This window comes from Choloepus didactylus, chromosome 2, assembly GCF_015220235.1.
Source record: "Choloepus didactylus isolate mChoDid1 chromosome 2, mChoDid1.pri, whole genome shotgun sequence".
Classification (NCBI taxonomy): domain Eukaryota; kingdom Metazoa; phylum Chordata; class Mammalia; order Pilosa; family Megalonychidae; genus Choloepus; species Choloepus didactylus.
In genome coordinates, this window is record NC_051308.1 from 168,576,288 (window position 1) to 168,600,335 (window position 24,048).

At 36.4% G+C, this 24,048-nt stretch overlaps 1 protein-coding gene across 1 annotated transcript in view; it reads right to left on the minus strand.

Annotated features, from left to right (window-relative positions):
* Positions 1 to 24,048, minus strand: part of MSH4 (mutS homolog 4) — a 132,322-nt gene that overhangs the window by 38,373 nt on the left and 69,901 nt on the right. The window contains exon 8 of the mRNA XM_037826895.1: positions 19,520 to 19,587. Within this exon, the coding sequence (XP_037682823.1) occupies positions 19,520 to 19,587 (68 nt within the window). The remainder of the gene's footprint in view (positions 1 to 19,519; positions 19,588 to 24,048) is intronic.

Here is a 24,048-nt window from a genome sequence, read left to right on the forward strand (position 1 = left end):
AGAGGAAGCTGAGGAGAGAATCAGTGAGCTGGAAGAGGCCAGAATAGACAGTGAACGTACAAAAGAAAGAATGGGGGAAAAACTGAAAAAATCAAAATGGACTTCAGGGTTATCATGGGCAACATAAAGTGCACAAATATAAGAATCATTGGTGTTTCAGAATGGGAAGAGAAGAGTAAAAGTCTAGGGAGAGTATTCAAAGAAATTGTAGGGGAAAAGTTTCCAAACCTTCTAAACAACATAAATACACAAATCATAGATGCACAACAAACTCCAAACAGAATAAATCCAAATAAACCCACTCTCAGACATATTCTGATCAGACTATCAAATGCTGAAAAGAGAAAGTTCTGAAAGCACCACATACAAGGGAAACAGCATACGACCAAGCAGCTACTACTCAGCTGCCACCATGGAGGTGAGAAGGCAGTGGTATGACATATTCAAAATTCTGAAAGAGAAAAATTGCCAACCAAGAATTCTTTATCCAGCAAAACTCTCCTTCAAATCTGAGGGAGAGCCTGAATTTTTCACAGACAAACAAATACTGAGAGAATTTGCTAACAACAGACCTGCCCTACTTGAGATACTAAAGGGAGCCCTACCGACAGAGAAACAAAGAAAGGAGAGAGAAGTATGGAGAAGAGTTCAGAACTAAAGAAATTTAGTAAGCGTACATTAAAGGAAATCAAGAGAGAATGGGAAAAAGTATATCTGACAAACATAAACCAAAGGATAGGATGGCTGATTCAAGAAATGCCTTCACAGTAATAACACCGAATGTAAATGGATTAAACTCCCCAATTAAAAGATACAGATTGGCAGAATGGATTAAAAAATATGAACCATCAATATGTTGCTTACAAGAGACTCATGTTTCATACAGGGACACAAAGAAATTGAAAATGAAAGGACAGAAAAAATATTTCATGTAACCCATAGCCAAAAGAAAGCATGAGTAGCAATATTAATCTCAATAAAATAGATGTTAAATGCAAGGATGTTATGAGAGACAAAGAAGGTCAATACACACTAATTAAAGGGACAATTCAACAAGAAGAAATAACAATCACAATGTTTATGCCCCCATCAAGGTGGCCCCAAATACATGAGACAAATATTGGCAAAACTAAAGGAAGCAATAGATGTTTGCACAATAATTGTGGGAGACTTAAATACATTACTCTCTCCTATTGATAGATCAACCAGACAGAGGACTAATAAGGAAAATGAAAACCTAAACAATCTGATAAATGAATTTGAATTAACAGACATATGTTGAATATTACATCCCAAATCACAGGTACACATGCTTCTCTTGTGCTCATGTAACTTTCTCCAGAATAGATCATATGCTGAGCCATAAAACAAGCCTCAATAAATTTAAAAAGATTGAAATAATTCAAAGCACATTCTCTGATCACAATGGAATACAATTAGAAGTCAATAACCATAGAGACTGAGAAAATTCACAAATATCTGGAGGCTAAACAACACACTCCTAAATAATCAGTGGGTTAAAGAATAAATAGCAAGAGAAATTATTAAGTACACAGAAATGAATGAAAATGAGAGTACACCATTTCAAAACTTATGGGATGCAGCACGGGTGGTATTGAGGAGGAAATTTATAGCTCTAAATGCATACATTAGAAAGGAAGAAAGAGCTAAAATCAAGAACTAATGGAGCAACTGAAGAAGCTAGAAAATGAACAGCAAACTAAACATGAACAGCAAACTAAACCTAAAGCAAGTAGAAGAAAAGAAATAACAAGGATTAATGGAGAAATAAATGACATAGAGAACAATAAAACAATCGAGAGACAACACCAAAGGTGGTTCTTTGAGAAGATCAACAAGATTGACAAGCCCCTAGCTAGACTGACAAAATAAAAAAGAGAGAAGACCAAAAAAAAATAATAATAATAATAATGAATGAGAGAGGCGACATTACGGCAGATCCTGAAGAAATTAAAAAAATTATAAGAGGATACTATGAACAACTGTATGAAAAAAAAATAGATAATTCAGAGGAAATGGACAATTTCCTGGAAACACATAAACAGACTGACCAGAGAAGAAACAGAAGACATCAACCAACCAATAACAAGCAAAGAGATCCAAACAATCATCAAAAGGCTTCCCACAAATAAATGCCCAGGGCCAGATGGCTTCACAGGGGAATTCTACCAAACATTCCAAGAAGAACTGATACCAATCTTGCTTAAATTCTTTCAAAACACTGAAGAAAATGGAACACTATCTAATTCATTTTATGAAGCTAACATCACTCTAATACCAACCCCGGCAAAGATGGTACAAGAAAGGAAAATTACAGGCCAATCTCCCTAACGAATATAGATCCAACAATTCTCAACAAAATACTTGCAAACCAAATCCAAAGACATATTAGAAAAATCATACACCATGACCAAGTGGGGTTCATTCCAGGCATGAAAGGGTGGTTCAACATAAGAAAATCAATGAATATAATACAACGTATTACCAAATCAAAAGGGAAAAATCAAATGATCATTTCAATAGATGCCGAAAAAGCATTTGACAAAATCCAGCATCCTTTTTTGATAAAAACACTTCAAAAGGTAGGAATTGAAGGAAACTTCCACAATATGATAAAGGGCATATATGAAAAACCCACAGCCAGCATAGTACTCAATGGCAAGAGTCTGAAAGTCTTCTCTCTGAGATCAGGAATGAGACAAGGATGTCTGCTGTCACCACTGTTATTCAACAAGTGCTAGCCAGAGCAATCCAGCAAAACAAAGAAATAAAAGGCATCCAAATTGGAAAGGAAGAAGTAAAATTGTCATCATTTGCAGATGATATGATCTTATATCTGGAAAACCCTGAGAAATCAATTGCACAGCTACTTAGCTAATAAACAAATTTAGCAAAGTAGCAAGATACAAGATTAATGCACATAAGTCATAATGTTCCTATACACTAGAAATGATCGAACTGAAGAGACACTCAAGAAAAAGAATTCATTCTCAATAGCAACTAAAAAAATCAAGTACCTAGGAATAAACTTAACCAAAGATGTAAAAGACCTATACATAGAAAACTAAAACAGAAAGGGACCTAAAAAGATGGAAAAATATTCCTTGTTCATGAAAAGGAAGGCTAAATGTCATTAAGATGTCAATACTACCCAAACTCATCTACAGATTCAATGCAATTCCTATCAAAATTCCAACAACCTACTTTGCAGACTTGGAAAAGCTAATTATCAAATTTATCTGGAAGAAGAAAATGCCTCGAGTTGCTAAAAACATTCTAAAAAAGAAAAACGAAGCAGGATGACTTACACTCCCTGACTTTGAAGCTTATTATAAAGCCACAGTTGTCAAAACAGCATGGTACTGGCACAAAGATAGACATATTGATCAATGGAATCTATTTGAGAATTCAGAGATAGACCCCCAGATCTACAGTTGACTGATCTTTGATAAGGCCCCCAAAACCACTGAACTGGGACATAACAGTCTATTCAACAAATGGGGCTGGGAGACCTGGATATCCATATCCAAAAGAATGAAAGAGGACCCCTACCTTACATCCTATACAAAAATTAACTCTAAATGGATTAAAGACCTCAACATAAGAGACAGTACCATAAAACTCCTAGAAGATAATGTAGGAAAACATCTTCAAAACCTTGTATTAGGAGGTCACTTCCTAGACCTTATACCCAAAGCACAAGCAACAAAGAAAAAATAGATAAATGGGAACTCCTCAAGCTTAAAACTTTCTGTACCTCAAAGGAACTTGATAAAAAGGTGAAGAGGCAGCCAACTCAATGGTGAAAAATATTTGGAAACCATGTACCTGACAAAAGACTGGTATCTTGCACATGTAAAGAAATCCTATAACTCAACAATAGTACAAACAGCCCAAATATAAAATGGGCAAATATATGAAAAGAGAGTTCTCTGAAGAGGAAACACAAATGGCCAAAAAACCCATGAAAAAGTGTTCAGCTTCACTAGCTATTAGGGAGACACAAATTAAGACCACAATGAGATATCATCTCATACCAACTAGACTGGCTGCCATTAAACAAACAGGAAACTACGAATGCTAAAGAGGATGTGGAGAAATTGGGACTCTTATTCATTGTTGGTGGGACTGTATAATGGTACAGCCACTCTGGAAGACTGGCGGTTCCTTAGAAAACTAGATATAGAGTTACCCTTTGATCCAGCAGTTGTACTTCTCGGTATATACCCAGAAGATCTGAAAGCAGTGACACGAACAGGTATCTGCACTCCAATGTTCACAGCAGCAATATCCACAGTTGCAAAGAGATGGAAACAACCCAAATGTCCTTCAACAGATGAGTGAATAAACAAAGTGTGGTATATACACACGATGGAATACTATACGGCAGTAAGAAGGAATGATGTCATGAAACATATGACATGGATGAACCTGGAAGACATAATGCTGAGAGAAATAAACCAGACAGAAAAAGAGAAATATTGTATGTTACCACTAATGTGAACAGCAAATAGTGAAGGGGGAACAACAATCTAGTAAGAACAGAGAAGTTATGGAGGGTAAACTTAATATTCTGGGAATGCTCAGGAATGACTATGGTTTGTTAATTTCTGGGGGGTATGGAACAAGTTCGCAGACATGTAGTTATTTTAGGTTATTTGTTTTTCTTATTGGTTTGTTGAGTTATAGTCTGTCTATTTCTTTGGGGTAGGGTAGGAACATGTTGGAAGTAATGTAGTTATTTTAGGATATTTGTTTTTCTTATTCCTTTCTTTTAGTTTTGTTTGAAATGTTTTTTATTGTTTGTTCTTAAAATTTTTTGATAAAGTTAAAAAAACAATGAATGAGTGTGGAAAAAAATAAACGGATAATGGGTGGTGGAGGGGAATGGAATGCTTTGGATGTTTTTAATTCTAATTTTTATTTTATTTTTGGGAATAATGAAAATGTTCAAAGATTGACTGTGGTAATCAATGCAGAACTATAAACAACTGATTGTACACTTTGAAGATTGATTGTTATGTGAATATATCTCAATAAAATTGCATTTTAAAAAAGTCTAGCTCAAGTGCCACCTGCTCCATCCTGCCATCTATCAAAAATCTCAATCATGACCTGAATTCCCAGATCTTCATGGCATGACAATTTAGTACTGCAGTGTTCTGTAGTTACCCCCATATATGTGCTTATAGCACCAATTAGTGAGAAAGGTCTTTGGGAGCAAGCCCCACTTAACTTTCTACTTTCCTGTTTTTATTTATATTTAAAATCTACCATATTGCCTAGCAAAGGGTTGAGCACACCATATATATATGTATGTATATATGTATGTGTGTGTGTGTGTGTGTATATACACACACACACAGTCCTTCTGGAAGCAATTAGGTGGCATGTATCAGCAGACTTTAGAAAATGTATATCCTTTGATTTACGAACTGCTTTTCTTAAGGAAAAAGATATTCAGACATTTGTGTACAAATATTTTCATCACTGTCATTTATCATAGGAAAAACTGAGGACAACCTTCTGCTAACAATAGGAGAATGTTTAAATAAATTTAAAATGGAATATTATAGAACCATTAAAAATTATATTTGAATTTATGTAATGGTATAGGAAAATGTTCAAAATAAATTGCATCTAAAATATTATTCCAATTTTGTAACATACACTCAAAGAAAAAAACTGACAAGAAATACAACAAAATGCTAACACTGATTATCTCTAGGTGGTAGAATTACAGTAATTTTTTTTTCTTATATTTATTTTTCTGCATTTTCTATATTCTCTATAAAAATCATGCATTGTTTCTCTAATCAGAAAATAAAGGCACACCTGTAAATGTTATTTGAAATCTGTATATAAATACTTCTTATCTATTCTAAGAACACAGCAGTAAAATAATTTTTGATTGTCACAATCAAAACAAGAAGGAACTAGTTTAAAAACTAATATGAACTTTTTGGCTTAAATAGAAATGATTCCTTGACAATAAGAATTTGTTATCAAGGGAACTTTTCCCATTGGTGTATGTCATATGGGAAAAGGTCTGAAATGTTTTAAATGTGATGCTGGACAATGTACCAGAAACTTTTTGGTCCTGAGATTCTATGACTCTGCTCTTTGACTTACTCCTTTTAAAAATAATGTCAGAAAATTTAACACACACACAGACACACACACACAGAAAATTACAAGTGTTGGAGAGGATGTGGAGAAATAGGAACGGTCATTCATTGCTGGTGACAATGTAAAATAGTGCAGTCACTGTGGAATATAGTTTGGCAGTTACCAGAAAGCTAAGTATGGAATTACCATAAGACCTGGCAATCCCACTATTGAAAGCAGGGACTCAAACAGGTATTGGCACATTGATGTTCATAGTGGCATTATTCACAATTGCCAAAAAATTAAAGAAGCGTCCATCAACGATGAAGGGATAAATTGTGGTATATAAATACAATGGTATATTATTCAGCCATAAAAAAGAATGAAGTTCTGATATATGCGACAACATGGATGAACCTTGAAAACATCATGTTGAGTGAAATAAGTCAGACACAAAATGACAAATATTATATGATCTCAATGATTTGAAACAAATAGAATAAAGTAAACTCATAGAGTCAGAATAGAGAATACAGGCTACCAAGGGACAGGCTGGGGATAGAGAATGGGGTGTTAATGCTTAATTTGTACAAAATTTCCAATTAGGTTGATTGTAATGTTTTGGAAACGGATGATGATGATGGTAGCACAACACTGCATGTAAAGAACAGTACCGAATTATATAGGTGAGTGAGGCTAATGAGGGAAATTTTGGGTCATATAAACATTACTAGAGTAAAAATTAAAATATCAGTGAACCCTGCTGTAAATGATGTACTAGAATTAATAATACAACCATAAAAATGTTCTTTCATGAATTATAAAAAATATACCACACTTATACAAGGTGTTAATAATAGAGTGGCTGTGGTGGTTTGAAACGGTATGTATCCCAGAAAATCTTGTTTTTAAAGCTAATCCCTTTCTGTGGGTATAAAGCTACTATAAGTAGGACCTTTTGATGAGGTTACTTTAGTTAAGGTATGGGCCAGAGTGGGTCTTAATTATCTTACTGGAATCCTTAATAAGACAATGAAATTCAGACAAAGAGAAAAAAAGCCACAGAAGCAAGAAGCTGAAAGCAATGAAATCCAGAAGAAAAGGAAGAGACCAGCAGATGCTGTCATGTGCCTTGCCACGTGACAGAGGAGTCCAAGATCACTGGCAGCTTGGTCTTCAGGAAGAAAGCATCTTCTTGATGAAGGCTTGATTTGGACATTTTCATGGCATCAAAACTGTAAGTTTGTAAGCTAATAAATTCCCATTGTTAAAAGTCAACCCATTTCAAGGTATATTGCTTTCAGTAGCCTAGCAAACTAAAACAGCACTGTAAACTATGGATTATATTTAATAGTGCAATTATGTTATTTCATCAATTGTAACAAAGGTACATATTAATGTATAGTGCTAATAATAGGGGTGGTAAATGGGAACACTGTATTTTTCACATTGTTTCTCTGTAAACCTACAACTTCTCTAATTAAAAATTTTTTTTCTAATGAAGGAGAGATTAAAATATTCCCAGATAAGTAAGAAAAAAGCTGAGGGAGTACATCACCACTACCCCTGACCTACAAGCAATGTTAAAAGGATTTCTTCAGACTGAAAGGAAAGGACACTTCATGGATTGAAGTGGCATAAAGAAATAAAGACTTCTGGCAAAGGTAACTATGCATGTAATTATAAATGTCAGTACTATTGTGTTTTTGGTGGGTAACACCACTTTTTACTGTTTTCAGGTTCTAAAGGGCAAATGCATAAAGAGTAATGATAAATCTATGGTTTGGGACAGATAATACATAAGGAAATAAATTTTAACAAGTACATCAAAAAGGTGGGAGGATAGGATGGTATAAGAATAGTACGTGTATGCAATTGAAGTTAATCATCATTTATGTAGAAATGTGATCATTTTAGATTTAGGATGTTAAATTTTAGCCCTATGGTAACTGCAAAGCAAATATATAAAAAATAAATATTCAGCAAGTAATGAGAAGTTACTCAAAATGGTTCAATACAAAAAAATCAAATAAATATGAAGGTAGGCATTAATGGAAGAATTGAGAGGCAAGACTTACTAAGACCAAATAGCAAAATGGCAGAAGAAAGTCCTGAATTACCAGTAATAACTTTAAATGCAAATGGATTAGACTATTCAGTCTTAAGGCAGAGTTTGGCAGAATGGATTAAAAAGCATGACCCATGAGAGGTCAATATGGGGGTTATTCTTATGTATTATACAAATATTACTTTTTAGTTTCTAGTGTATTAGAATAGCTAGAAGGAAATATCTGAATCTGTTGAACAGTAATCCAGTAGACTTGATTCTTGGTGATAGCTGTATAACTACATAGCTTTTATCGTGTGACCATGTAATAGTGAAAACCTGGTGACTGACACTCCTTTTAACCAGTATATGGGCAGGTAAGTAATAAAATGACAAAAAATATGTAAATAATAGGGAGGGATAAGGGGTTTGGGATGATTTGGGTTTTCTTTTATATTTACTTATTTTTTAATGTTTTTTTTCTTTATTTTGGAGTAATGAAAATATTTGAAAATTGATTGTGGCGATGAATGCACAACTATATGATGATACTGTGAGCTACTGATTGTATACTTTGGATGGATTATATAGCATGTGAGTATATCTCAATAAAATTGCATTAACAAAAGAAAACAACCATCTCAATTAAAAAGAGCTAAAGAGACTCCTCAGCAAAGAAGATATAAGATGACAAATAAGCATATGAAAAGCTGCCCAACATCAGGTGTCATTAGGGAATTTCAATTTAAAACAACAAGATGTCACTATACCCCTGATAGAATGGCTAAAATCCAAAACACTGACAAGACCAAATGCTGACAAGGATGTGGAGCAACAGGAATTCTCATTCATTGCTGGTGAGAATTGAAAATGGTACGACCACTTTGGAAGACAGTCAGGCAGTTTTTTATAAAATGTACACACAAAAGAGAAATTTAGGAGTGAGATCAAATATTGAAATAAAGTCCTAACATTTTTTTCTAAAAAAATTAAAGCATAACCCAACTATATGCTATATATGAGTTACTTTCCTTATATTCAAAGACACAAGTGAAAGGATGGGAAAAATATACCATGCAAATAGCAGCCAAAAAGAGCTGGGTAGCTATAACAACATGAGATAAAATAGATTTTAAGTCAAAAACTGCTATAAGGGAAATGCTAGTTTGAAGCTGTTATGTACCCCAGAAAAGGACATGCTCTTTTAATTCATTCCTGTGGGTGCAGACCTGTTGTAGGTGGGACCCTTTAGGTTATTTCAATTGAGATGCAACCCACCCCATTCAAGGAGAGGCTTAATCCTCTTACTGGAGTCCTTCATGAAAGCATACACACTTAGAGAAGCAGAGAGATGAACTTGAGAGAAGCTCATAGAGAGAAGCCCCAGAGAAGCTGAGATACAAGGACACACTCATATAAGTGGAGAGAGGAAGCCACAAAAGCCAGAAGCTGTAAGCAATGAAACCCAGGAGAGAAGGACCAGCAGAAGCTGACTATGTGCCTTTCCATGTGACAGAGATGTCCCAGATGCCAGGCGGCCTTTCTTCAGAGAAGGTATCATCCTGCTGATGCCTTAATTTGGAAATTTTCACAGACTTAGAACTGTAAATTGTAAATCCCCACTGTAAAAGCCAACCCATTAATGGTTGCATTCTGGCAGCTTTAGCAAACCACAAGGGACAAAGAAGTTTCACTATATACTGATAAAGGGATCAATTCAACAATACAATTGGTTCAGGAGATTTGTTTGAACAACTTTGATTAGTTGTTCCAGATTCTGTGTATCCTCTGACTTTTTGATCTGTTCCTTCAACTAAGTCATTTCTATTTGAGTTTTAGTATGCCTTGTTATTTTTTGATGATATCTGGTCATATAACTATTTTGATGGGTCTGTTCTGAAGGTCAGTTTCTTTCTCTTGTCTAGGACGTGGTTGTTTGCCTGGGTTTGTATTAAGGCACTTCTTTAACAGTTTGGTTGTCAGTATTTCCAAGTTAAAACAGGACCAGGTACTCATGCAGGGGTGCAGACTAGTTCCAATAGGCATAGAATAGTCTGGAGGGGCTCCAAAAAGCCCTGCTTTATATCCTGCAGTTTTTGGCCTGCCTAGCAGATGGCACTTCTATTCTTTCTCAGATGATGTTTAATTAGTGGTGCCTTTTGGCATCTGACTGTGTGCAACTGAAACTGGAAATCTCACTTTGCTGGCTAATATCTGGCTCATTGTGGGGCTCTGTCCCCTTCTATACTTGGGGCAAAGGACTCCACATGATTCCCCATCTGCAGCCATCCCCCCCATCAAGGATCCGGCCTCCTGCCACTTCTTCCCTTAAGGATGGGAGATGGACCAGGACCCATGATTGGAATTATAGTCTCTGCCCACATTTTCTCAGTATCTTTGTCTCACACTGACCTGGGCTTTGAAATGTCCTCCTCTGTCCCCTGATTCCCCAAACAGTTAATTCAGTTTCTGCCTGGCTACTTGCTGCTTTGGGGAAAGAAAGTAGATTTTGCCATTCCCTCCTTAATCCTCCATTTTGGAAATTCCTCCTTGGTGTTCTTTGTATTCTGCAGTCCCCAGAGGCTTAAGACCTGTCATGGGTTCCTGTGGACTAGGGTCTATGTGTTTGGAAATAGGTAGAAATCTGTCTTACTACTGTGAGAGATTTTATAATCTGTGTCTCCTGTGGGAGGGATCCTCACTGCTCCCTCTGGGCACTTCCCAAGCTTCATGGGGTGAAATGAGGGGGTGGGGAGAAGACTGGCTGCTCTGGGATGGAAGTTTCCTACCTAACATTTTCTCTTTCTTCAGTTCAGCATTTGTGTGATCCTTCTTCAGTCTTTACCTTCCTCCAGAGTTCTGAGCAAGTGATATTTGTCCTTTTTAATTTTTTGCTGAATATCTGGGGAGAAGTTTTCAGTAGATGTCATACATCACCATATTGATGTCACCTCTTCTATTTCTTCTTAAGTCAGTCTAGGTAGTTCATGTGTTTCTAGGAATTTGTCCATTTCATCTAGGTTATCTACTCTGTTGGTATATGGTTGCTCATAGAATCCTCTAGTAATCCTTTTTGTTTCTGTAGGTTTAGTAGTCATGTTCCCCATTTCATTTTTTATTTTAGTTATTAGCATCATCTCTCTTTTTTTTTCTTTGACAATCTAGCTAAAGGTTTATCAGTTTTACTGATATTTTCAAAGAACGAACTTTTGGTTTAGTTGATTCTCTCTATTGTTTTTTATTCTCTATTTCATTTATCTCCACTTGAATCTTTGTTATTTCCTTCCTTCTGCTCACTTTGTGTGTAGTTTGCTCTTCTTTTTCTAGTTGTGAGGTTAGGTCTCTGATTTGAGATATTTCTTATTTAGTGTAAGCATTTAGAGCTATAAATTTCTCTCTTAGTACTGCCTTTGCTCAAGTTTTGGTATGTTGAGTTTCATTTTCATTAGTCTCAAAATATTTCCTAATTTCCTTTGTGATTTCATCTTTGACCTACTGGTTGTTCAAGAGTGCCTTGTTTAATTTCCACATATTTGTGAATTTTCAGGTTCTCCCTCTGCTATTGATTTACAGATTCATTCCATTATCCCATTTTGGTTGGAGAAGTTACATTGTATGATGTTTTCAATAAAAGATACTACCATGTTTGTATGCTGATAAAAACAAAAAAGCAGAAAGGGGTAAACTGATGATGTAGGAGAAGGAGAATTCTGAATGGATGTCTGTAAGGAGGCAAGAGGGCATAAGATCCAGTGCACAAGTGAAAGGGTTGGCCTTAGCTAGGAGTATAGAGACACAGTTTGTCCATATTAATGAAAAGAAGATAGAGTATACTCCAGTATGTGAAGATAGATGTGATCATGGATCTTCCAGAACTTCTCTTCTGACTGCTTCAGTTCTCTAAGTAGGAAGCAAGTTCATCATCAGCTAAGATTGAGGTACAGGAAGGAACTGGTGGTAAGGTAAACAATACCAACTTCTAAAATATACAACCCCCACCCCACCCCCCAATATCTAAGATTTAATACAATAATAACTTATATCTCATTCACCTGAAGTACAATGTGGATGTTCCTAGTTGATGGGTAGTTTTTCATATTGTCACTCAGGGACCCAGGATCCTTCTTTCTGTGGCCTCACTATTCATCTGCTGGATTCTCTGCATCCAGCTAGAAGAGGGAGAAAAGGCACGTATAGGTCAGGTTTGATGTGGCATTTATCACTTCTGCTTACATTCCTCTGGTCCAAACCCAGTTATTCTCAGGAAAAGAGGATGAGAAAAATAGTCCAGCTGCATGCCAGAAAATACAGGAAGCAGGTTGTGTTGAACATAAGGCATTCACTGCCAGAGAAATGCTGAAGGTTGAAGGAGAGAGAAGACAGATTGAAATAATTTCAGAAAACATGACAAAGCAAATGGGCAAGGAAAATCTAGAATGATTGCTAGACAGCCTCAAGGGCTCTTTAAATATATAAAATTGAAGCTGATGATTTTTAGAGAGAAGGCAGGGAATAGCAATAAGGATTAAGGGGAATACCATCTCTAAATTCCAAAGAAGTGAAAGAAGGAAAGCAACCACTACTTAGGAGGTCTGCAGAAAAAGCATGATTTTAATGGAAGATACAGGTTTCAGTTTGAACAAGAAGGTTAAGAATAAAGATTTTGCTGATAATTGACCTTAAATGCCAGAAAGGAAAATGAAACCGGATGGATAGGGGCAGAAATAGAAAAGCTGATGTACAGAGCCATATGGCAACTGAAGTCCTAAATGAATAATGGCTTGGGAGTTCTGGGCTTCTTGTGGTCTCTTATGAGAACCGGGAAAAGGAGGAAGAGGAGATTACTCCTCACAGTTTGAAAGAAAATAGTGGTGGGAGTGGTGCAAACATTAAAAGAGAGGGCTCGGGGAGAACCTAAAATGGTGGCTAGGTAAGACAGGGCAAAAAACACCTCCGTGAAAAATACTAGATAAAAACCAGAAAGTGACCCAGAACACCAGTTCCAGCTATGCATCAGCCAGACAAGGTCTGCTAAATCCACAGGGAATGTGCATTTGGTGAAACCAGGAGCCTGCATTCTGAAACGAGTGAGTAAGCCAGCTGAAAGTCCGGCGGCTGCGCTGCGGTGTGGGTAAACGGTGGGCTGGCGTTTGGAGATGGATTAGTTCTTTAAAAAAAATAGCCCGGGAGTGGCTGCAGATACGACGGGGAGAGCTACGCAGTGAAGCACAGCGGGCGGGGGCTGGGCTAACGCTTCAGTGTCTCACGTGGAGGATACCCCTTCCCACACCCACTGCTGATTGTCTTGAGACCAGAGGAGCAGAGGGGAGCCAAAAGGAGAAAAAAACCGCATTCATTGCAGCCATCTCCCCAGTGGGCGGGGGACGCTCCTGCCCGGGGACAGACCCACAGCCCAGAGCCACGCCAAGAAACCCAGCGTGATGGGGAATCTTTCCCGCAGCACTACACACACGCCAGAATATCGGCCATGGACAGTGGCCTTTAACACACCCAGGGCTGATTGTCCTGGAGCTGGGAGGGCAAAGCTGTGCGAAAAGGGGGAATTTAACGCTTCCCATTCAACCATCTTTGAAGCAGGCTGGGAGCGCCCCTGCATGGCCCAGCAACCCAGGGCTTCCCTGGAGGGCCGGCACACACTAGTGACATGGCGCAGCCCTCCCTCAGCAGAGGTTCTGGAAGAGCACAGCTGGGAAGGGGGAACCGCTCGGAAATCCCAGGGACCCTAAGTGAAAACCAAGGACTTGTGGGTCAGCAGCAGAGACAATCGGTGGAAAGACTGAAATGCAGACTTAGGTTCCTGCAACAGCCTTATATCTCTGGGAACACCTGGGAGGTTTGATTATTAAAGCTGCCCTGCCTCCCTAACCACCCAGACACACGCCCCACATTCAGGGCGGACAGCACCAGCAACACACCCAGATTTGGTGCACCAATTGGACCCCACAAGAATCAGACCCCCACACACCACAAAAACAAAGTGAGAGAGAACTGACTTGAGAGGAATAGGTGACTCACGGATGCCATCTGCTGGTTAGTTAGAGAAAGTGTACGCCACCAAGCTGCAGTTCTGTCAAATTAGGGATCAAGTAAAGCAAATGCCAAGAGGCCAAAAACAACAGAAAATCTTAAAGCATATGATAAAACCAGATGATATGGAGAACCCAAACCAAAACACCCAAATCAAAAGATCAGAAGACACACAGTACTTGGCACAATTAATCAAAGAATTACAGACAGGCAACAAGAGCATGGCTCAGGATATAAAGGACATGAAGAAGAGCATGGCACAGGATATAAAGGACATAAAGAAGACCCTAGAAGAGCGTAAAGAAGAAATTGCAAGAGTAAATAAAAAAATAGAAGATCTTATGGAAATAAAAGAAACTGTTGGCCAAATTAAAAAGACTCTGGATACTCATAATACAAGATTAGAGGAAGTTGAACAAAAACTCAGCCTCCTCGAGGACCACAGAACAGAAAATGAAAGAACAAAAGAAAGAATGGGGAAAAAAAATCGAAAAAATCAAAATGGATCTCAGGGATGTGATAGATAAAATAAAATGTCCAAATTTAAGACTCATTGGTGTCCCAGAAGGGGAAGAGAAGGGTAAAGGTCTAGAAAGAGTATTCAAAGAAAGTGTTGGGGAAAACTTCCCAACACACAATATAAATACACAAAGCATAAATGCCCAGTGAACTCCAAATAGAATAAATCCAAATAAACCCACTCCAAGACATATTCTGATCAGACTTTCAAATACTGAAGAAAAGGAGTAAGTTCTGAAAGCAGCAAGAGAAAAGCAATTCACCACATACAAAGGAAACAACATAAGACTAAGTAGTGACTACTCAGCAGCCACCATGAAGGTGAGAAGGCAGTGGCATGATATATTTAACTCCGAGAGAGAAAAATTTCCAACCAAGAGTACTTTATCCAGCAAAACTCTCCTTCAAATTTGAGGGAGAGCTTAGGTTTTTCACAGACAAACAACTGCTGAGAGATTTTGCTAATAAAAGACCTGCTCTACTTCAGATACTAAAGGAAGCCCTACCAACAGAGAAAAAAGCTGAGGGACTTTACCACCAGTAGATCAGTCCTATAAGAAATGCTAAAGGGAGTTGAGCAGGCTGAAAGGAAGGGACACTAAACAATTGACTGAAACTACATGAAGAAATAAAGGGTACCACTAAAGATCACATGGTAAATATAAATACCAAAACTACTATATTTTTGAATTGTAACTCCACTATTTACTTCCTACAGGATCTAAAATACATAAACTGTAATGATAAATCAGTGGTTTTGGACTCAATGTAAAATATGTAATTTTTGACAAGAACTACATAAAAGTGGGGGAATGAGGGAGTATAGGAACATAGTTTATGTGTCATATTGAAGTTAAGTTGGTATCAAAGAAAAACAAGATTGTTATAGACTTAAGATGTTAAATTTAAGCCCCACAGTAAACACAAAGAAAGTATCAGAGAATATGACCACAGAGATGAAAAGTAAAGTAGGGGTTCAAAGAAGTGGGGGAAGGGGCAATGGGGAGTTAAGAAATGAGTGTAGGGTTTCTGTTTGGGGTAAAGGGAAACTTCTAGAAATGGAAGGTGGGAAGGTGATAGCATTGCAACATTCTAAATGTGATTAATCCCACTAATGGAATGCTAGGGAGGGGGTGGAATGGGAAGATTTAGGCTATATATATGTTTCCACAATTGAAATAAATAAAAAAAAAAAGACAGTCTAAATAGATGACAATTAAATGCCAAGGATGATCCTGGATGGGATCTGAGGATGGAGGACAGGAGGCTCAAAGGGACACAGATGGGACATAAGGAAAAAAAAAAAAAAAAAGGAAATACAGAATGTAAGCTTTGTATCAAGGTTGAATTTCTTGAACTTCTTAGCTGCGTTTAATGGGATTGCATAAAAGAATGTTCTTGTTCATGGGAAATATATATGTGAATTATATTGTTTTTTCAAGGATGTGTGCAGCTAGCTCTCATATGTTCAGAAGACAGAGCAATAGATGATGGATGACAGGGAGGGAAAGAAAGAAAGAAATGGTGGTGTGACAGGATGTTAAAGGTGGTGGATCGGGGTATCAGGGGAGGGGGGTTGGGGTATGCTGGAGTTCTATGTATAGGGTTTGTACTGTTTTTACAGCCGTTCCTGTAAGTTTGAATTTATCTCAAAATAAAATTTCTTATAAAAAAAAAAAAAGAGAGAGGGTTGTGGAAAAGGATGGTCTTGACGGAAGCAAGAAGTGCTCCAGGGCTTCCCACTGAATCTTGCTAATGGAAATATAGGGTTTGTACACAGATGGCCTTTCTCTAAGGACACATGGGAATCTCTCTTGTCCATTAGAGTCCATATAGCAGGGCACATTTTGCAATGCCTGAAAATGGATTTGGTTGTCACAACTGGGGAGGAGAGGTAGGGGTGCTACTGGAATCTAGTGGGTAAAGGCCAGGGATGCTGCTAAACATCCCACACAGGACAGGACAGCCCCCTACAACAAGGAATTATTCAACCCAAAATATCAATAGTACCATGGTTGAGAAATCCTGTCTTATTACAGGCACAAAGACATTCTCTCAACCTTGTTTATCACTGGTGATTTCTTTCCTTCTGTCTGTTCTTTCTCTGTTGCGTCCCCTTGATGACTTTGAAGAAGAAAGCTGCCATGAATCCTACAGCCACAAGGAAATGAATGCTGCCAATAACCACATAAGCAGGGAAGCAGGTCCTTCCCTAGTTGAGCAACCAGATGAGTACCCAGCCTTGGCCAATACCTTGACTGTTGAATGTAGCCTGTGAGACCATAAGCAGCTAAGATGTATCTGGGGAGTTCCTCCATGGAGAACTGGGAGACAATTTTTCATTTTGTTGTTGTTGTTTTGTATTTCTGTGCATCATGTGAGGAGAGGCACTAACTGCCTTTGTTCTGGACAAACTTTTCAAAGATGTTTGTATAGCGAACAGCCTTGAAATATAGAGATGGTGTCCCCCTCTAGAACAGCGGACAGGCATGTTTATTGCCCATTATAAAACATTCAAGTTCCCTAAGCTCAATGTTCCTCTCCTTTAATACAACCCACTGCATGTGCAGGAGTCACCTAGCTTGGGGAACCAGTGCAAGAAAATGCTGATACTCTGGCTACTGCTATTGCTGTGAGTAATAATAGTCTTTTTTTCATATGACCCAGGAGTCTTGTGTCTTTTGCCAGCCTCCATGAACCATGTCAGGCTAACTTGTTAGCTTACAAGCAGGGTAAAATTTAGACCCCTAACAGTTCTTAATAATATTATGCAGTAGTTGCTTATTTTCTTACCCACATCTCACAGGGATTATAAATTCCTTTGGATCAGAGACATACTCTTTATTTTAAACCCAGCATTATCATGATGCTTGGTAAAATAATTTGTTGAATGAATGAAAGGAGACATATACAACAGACAACTTATGTGTTAGTCTGTAATCAATTTAAAAATGTAAAATTATCCAAAATGAAGAAAAAATCTTCAATGAGAACTAGAAAAAATATTTTTAAAATCTACATTTTTAAATATTGGATGGAGTATTTTGGACATTCATAATGAAAAACAAACATTCTTAATGCAACACATTAAACACTAAAGTTACAGATATTATACAGAAAGAAAAGACATTTGAGCTAATTAAAATGAGAAATTTAAGTTTTATTCTCAGTGACTATCAGCAGAAAGCATGCATTTTCTAAAAATCAGTATTCTCAAGGAGAAAGTATAAAAATTCATCTTAGGTGAACAATTCCAGATTGGAAGCTTTCAGAGAACATTTAGTTCATTCAGAAGTTTAAGCTAATCATACAATGTAATCAATAGAACATTTAGTCCATTCACAACTTTTAGCAAATTACACAATTTAACCAGCACAAGTGTGAACTAATTTAGTAAATACTGTGTTTAATTAAGGGATATATGCTTATATTAAATGAGGAAAGAGCCTCATTTAAAATATATCATCAAATGGTTAAGGAAATAGCAACTGAGAAATAGTATAAGGAATATCGAAGTCATGAATCCTGTATGAAATTCAACATGGTGCTTAAGTTTTCTTAAAATTTAATAAATCTTATCTTAAAAGTCTAACAAAAAGCCTCCACAAAGGACAGATGTGCTGGTTAAGAACAGATTTCTCAAACCAAAAATGGTGGGAAGTAACACTGACACTTAAAAACCTTATGGAGCTAGTGATATATTGTCTCTGTCGTACAGGAAAAAAGAATCCAGATTTCAGCTTACAGAATCTCTTTAAACCTAACCTAGAGGTCTTCTTTAAAATCTGATAGACTGATTACCAAAGTGGGCTAGCTAATCGCAGACATTTCTCAGAGAGCTAGATGACCAAATTGATATCCCTCTCTTAATTTAATGAGAAATGGCCTAACGCAAAAAGTGTATACTACTAATTCCTATAATTAGAATGGCCATTGACTGTTTTACTACACTGCATTGCATTTTTTTCTGTGTAAAACAGGTCATTCATAAGTAAAATAGTTCCTTAAATTACTTTAAAATATTTCTACTTTGAAAATATAATTCAAAGCACTGGCATTTGGCAAAAACGTTGTCAAGACTAATGGCAGTATATCAATAATTTATCATTTATAAGTCTCTGAAAGTCCTAAAATATTTACTGGCTCCAAAAATATTGTTAAAAAGTGCAAATTAAAGAAAGTTTGATGACATTGGCTAGCAACAGCATATCCAAAAGTAAAGTGAAGTAATCCCCATATATATTCATAAACAAGTGACTTTTAATACCAACACTGTGAATTAACATTAGTATCAATACACTATTGATTTTTTTTCATAATGCTTTACTATATGAATAGTATGGGAACATGGGATGACTGTTGTGTACCAGGAAAGAGGGGCAACCAGTCCAGATTAGAACAGGTCAGAAGCCTGTGGGAGAGACTTCTTCAAGAGGTTGAAACTGAGCACGTGAGGTGAATGAGAGGATATTTAGATCACTGCGGGAAAATGTATGCCTGAATTAGTTAAAGAAGAGAGTAAACCAAACAAATAGAAAAACAGTTACTAATTCTGGAATAATGAAAATATGCCAACTCCTAAACTTTCTAAAAATGGTATTTATTTTACTGCAACATGTAAGACAATATATTGGGGGAAAAGTTTCCTTTAAAAAAGGCATAAAAATACTCCAGATATTAATAATGAAGTACTTTTACATAAAGTGTTTATATTTTTCAATTACATCACATTAAGACAAATTACATCACATTAAGATAATGTATATAAAAGCATACCGTGTCTTGTTTCGGAATTTGGACTAAAACAGAAAGAAGCTGCTCTGTATCGAGAAATCTTGATATAACTGAAATAAACAAAAAAATAAGCATTTAAATCTTATGGTACAATTGAAAATACAAACAATGTAAAATATTGTCTAAAAAATAAAATAAAACAGTTCTACCTGCAAGTATTACTTATTTATTTGTCTTCTTTTTCTATCTTACATGTACCAGGAATAAAGTGATTAATTTTAATGGTCTTTTCTTAATTTTGATTACTCATAATCTTGCCTCAAAATTTGATACTGTTGACCACTCCTTCCTTCTTGAAACTCTATTGCTGGTAGCTTTTTATAACTTCCTTCTCACCTTTTTGATCTCTACTTTTCTTCCATGACTCAAAAAAGATCAGGTAAGTTTAATTTAAAAGCCTAATTCAACCACTAACCATGTAACCTTTCAGAAGTTACCTAATTTCTGTGAGCTTTAGTTTCTCTCATCTTTTAAATGTGGATAATAACATTACTTTGCTGGGCTGTTGTATTAAATGAGATAATATGTGTAAAGTAACTTGCAAATACCACAGCTCAAAAACTGTTAGTTATTTTACTCTTAAATCATTTTCCAGCTTAAAGTGTTCTATAAAAGTAAATTTATAGATAATGGAAAACTATCCCTTTTATATATCCTCAGGTTTTTCTTTCTTATCTTAACCATTTCACAGAGATCTTTTAAGAATCCACTACTCAAACCCATTCTTAAAATACAACAAACTGCAGTAACTGTTTCTTAATGACCCATAGTTATCATTGTGGTGTGATCTTAAAAGTTTTTGTGTAGATTTAGTTATACTTTCACAAAATGGCTCCAGGAAGTTAATCTTTAAAAAAAAAACCACAACAAACTTTTATGTTACTTCCTGTTCAAACTGCCAGTTAACTCTGGATAGTTTTCAGTTTGCCGGCCTCTAGCACTGCACTCCCTTTCTAATTTGCTGCTTCTACAGTAGTTAATGTTAAAACTGTGCTTAAGAAAATAGAGTAAACAGACTGAGTAGATTGCTACTATACTGTTCATAATCTTCAATATGACATAGTAGTGACTGTTCAACATGATATAATACTATTATGACATTTTACTTGACTGACCTCTCTGTTTCTAGCATCTTCCTTCCTCTTTTCCCCAACTCTACTTTCACATTACAACCAGAATAATCCTAAAATAAATATTCAATCATATTACTCTCTTGGTTCAGAATCTTTAGCTTTCTGTTCCTTCAGGATAAAATCCAAATTCCTTAGCATATAAGGGTGATATATATATACATGTATGTCTGTATGTGTGTGTGTGTGTATGTATGTGTGTGTGTATATATATATCTTCATAAACTAGCCCCAATCCTTATTTCTTACCATTTCCCAAGGCTTCAAGTAATAAATAACTACTGGCCATGCCTTAAATACAGCATGCTCTTTTATATCAATATAAGTAAAACTGCCGAAGCTTATGCTAACCCCACCTTCCCAACTTCCCAGAGAAATAAGTATGCCCTAGAAAGTAATGATTTTTCAAGATTACAGCCAATGGCATGCATGCCTTATCTTTATCCCAGCCACCAGAATCAAAAAACATTTCTGTTACTCCTAAACACATCAACATGCCTTGCACAGATACATTACCTTTGTCTTGAATTCCATTTTTAGGATTTTCTTGTTCCCAAAATCCTACTCTTTCTCTCAAAACAGAGATGAAATATTATCTCTGTGAATTTCACCTGGATTCTATCTACATTCCAACTCCTTCTTCTGTGTTCCCATAAAACATTCAGTAATTATTGCATTTGTCACACTATGTCAAAAATTTTCACTTTTTTTATTAGTGAAGTTGTAGGTTTATAGAAAAATCGCGCACAAAACACAGAGTTCCCATATACTACCTTATTATAAGTGACTTGTATTAGTGTGGTACATTTGTTAAAATTCATGAAAGAGCATTTTTATAATTATACTATTAACCATAAGTTCATTATTTACATTAGGGTTCACTGTGTTGTACAGTCCTATGTTTTTTTTTTTTTTGTTTTAATTTTTATTCTAATAACATATACACAACCTAAAATTTCCCCTTTTAACTACATATAATTCAGTATTGTTAATTACATTCACAATGTTATGCTATTGTCACTATTAATAATTATTTATTAAGAGTTCTGTTTCCCTGGCCAGCATGTAAGGTCCTTGAGGACAGAAATTTATAGCTTAATCTTCCTCCTCTTCTCATCTCTAATGCTTACAGAATGCCAACAATAAAGTAGGTGCTGGGTTGTTTGGTATGAGGTATGTATACTCGTATCTTAATAAACTGTAAAAATTACTCCCCTACTCTGCTCTTGGTCCCTTACTTTATTATATGTTAAAATAAATTATAAACAGTCAAAATACAGAAAACATAGAAATGTTTAACATTTGTAGATGCCAATTTAAAACTTTGTTATAAGGCATTTAAAAACTTAAAGTATACAAACATTAAAGTTTCAAAGAAAATTCAAATTTTTCATCAAAGTCTTATCCTACAAAACAGTACATCTTGGGAAAAACAAATAAGATTTTCATCAGGTTCAACAAAAAATCAATAGTGTAACAAATATGAACACCTATGTCCTAACCTTGTTTGGGAATCAGACAACAAAAGACGCATTTACAATACAGTAAGATAAGTACCATAAAAAGATACTATAGGGAACATGTGGAAAAGATGCCTAACAGCCTTGGGGAGACAAAGAAGGTTTCCAGCAGAAGTAACATCTAAACTGGAATGGTAAAGGATGAATTGCAATTAAATAAAACAGTAGTTTGGGAAGAGGGATTGCAGATCAAGAGAAAGAAATATTCCAGACAAAAAGAACAGTGTACAAAAGTCAGAAAGTGAAAGAGGATATATTCAATAACTGAAAGTTCAATTACACTACAAGACAGAATGGAAAGTGGGGAGTGGGGAGTAGCAAGAATTGCTGTGGGAGACGATAGAGAAGGAGCCAATTATAAAAGGCCTTGTAATGCTGTGTAAAATAGTTTGGATTTTTCCTAAAAGTAGTGAGAAGTGAATTGAAGAATTTTATGCAGATAAATGTGTATTAGCCTGAATAATGCCCCCCCCCACACACACACACAAGGATGCCCACTTTCTAATCCCTGAAAACTGTGAATATTATCTCACTATGTAAAAGGGACTTTGCACACGGGATTAAGTTAAGGATCTTGAAATGGGGAGATTATCCTGGATTATCTGGTGGTCCCAATGTAATCACAAGGGTCCTTGTAAGAGGGAGACAGGGGATTCAATATCAGAAAGAGAAGATGCAAGAACAGAAACATAGTCAGAAAAAGGAGAAAATGCTATACTTCTAGCTTTGAAGATGGAGGAAGGGGCCACAAGCTAAGGAATGTAGGCAGCCTCTAGAAACTGGAAAAGGCAAAGAAATGGATTCTCCCCTAGAGGCTTCAGAAGACATGCAGGCCTGTTGACACTCTGACATTAGCTCAGTGAAACCAGTTCCTGATCTCCAGAACTGTAATATAATAAATTCATGTTTTAAGCCACTAAGTCTGCAGGAATTTGTCATATCAGCAATAGTAAACTAATACAGAGTGATATCCTCAGATACATGTTTTCAAAAGATAACTCATGCTACAGTATGGAGAAGAGATTGGAGAGAGCAAGACTGGAAGAGCCTAAATAGGAGGCTGTTGCAATAAACCAGGTGAGAAATAAATGGTAGCCTGGACTGGAGCAATAGCATTGGGGATAGAAGAAGCAGATACATTCAAGAGGTATACAGAAAGGCGACTTGGTAGAATTTAAAAAATGACTTCCAGGCTTCTGGATTGCATAAAGAGGTGGATTCACGGGAATCAGAAGGAGCTAATTTGGAAGGGAAGATGGAACAGTTTGGGCACATTAAACTTGAGGTGATTGAAAAACATCTAATAAATGCTCAGTAGGCAATAATATTTATGGGTCTGAAGGTCTGGAGAGATAGCTGGGCATGAGGCAGAAATCTGAAAGTTATGAATATGTGAATGATAATTATAATGCCAGAAAAGTGGATAAGTAACATAAAAAGACACAGGGTGAAAAGACAACCTAGGGCATACTTTGAAGACTAATGGCATTTAGGAAATAAGCAAAGGAAAAGAAGCCTATAAAGAAGACTCAGAAGTTAACCTCAACGAAATAGGAAGAAAACCACAACAGCAAGGAAAAGCAGTGATTCAATAAGGAGAGATTCAGTATTATCAAGTAAGTTGAAGTTCAAGTAAAATAAGAACTAATCTGTGTCCATTCAATTTAACATTGAGTCTGTTGGTGACTGTGTTAAACTGGGTTCTCCAGAAGCAGAACCTTAGATGAGGATTCATGTTCATGTGATTTACTAACAACGTGCTTCCAGGAGAAAGCAGCAAAGGAGTAGAAGAAGGATACAAAGGGAAAAAGGCCAAGCAACAGTGTAATTTCAAAGTCCTGTGAAAGGTAATTTCAACAAA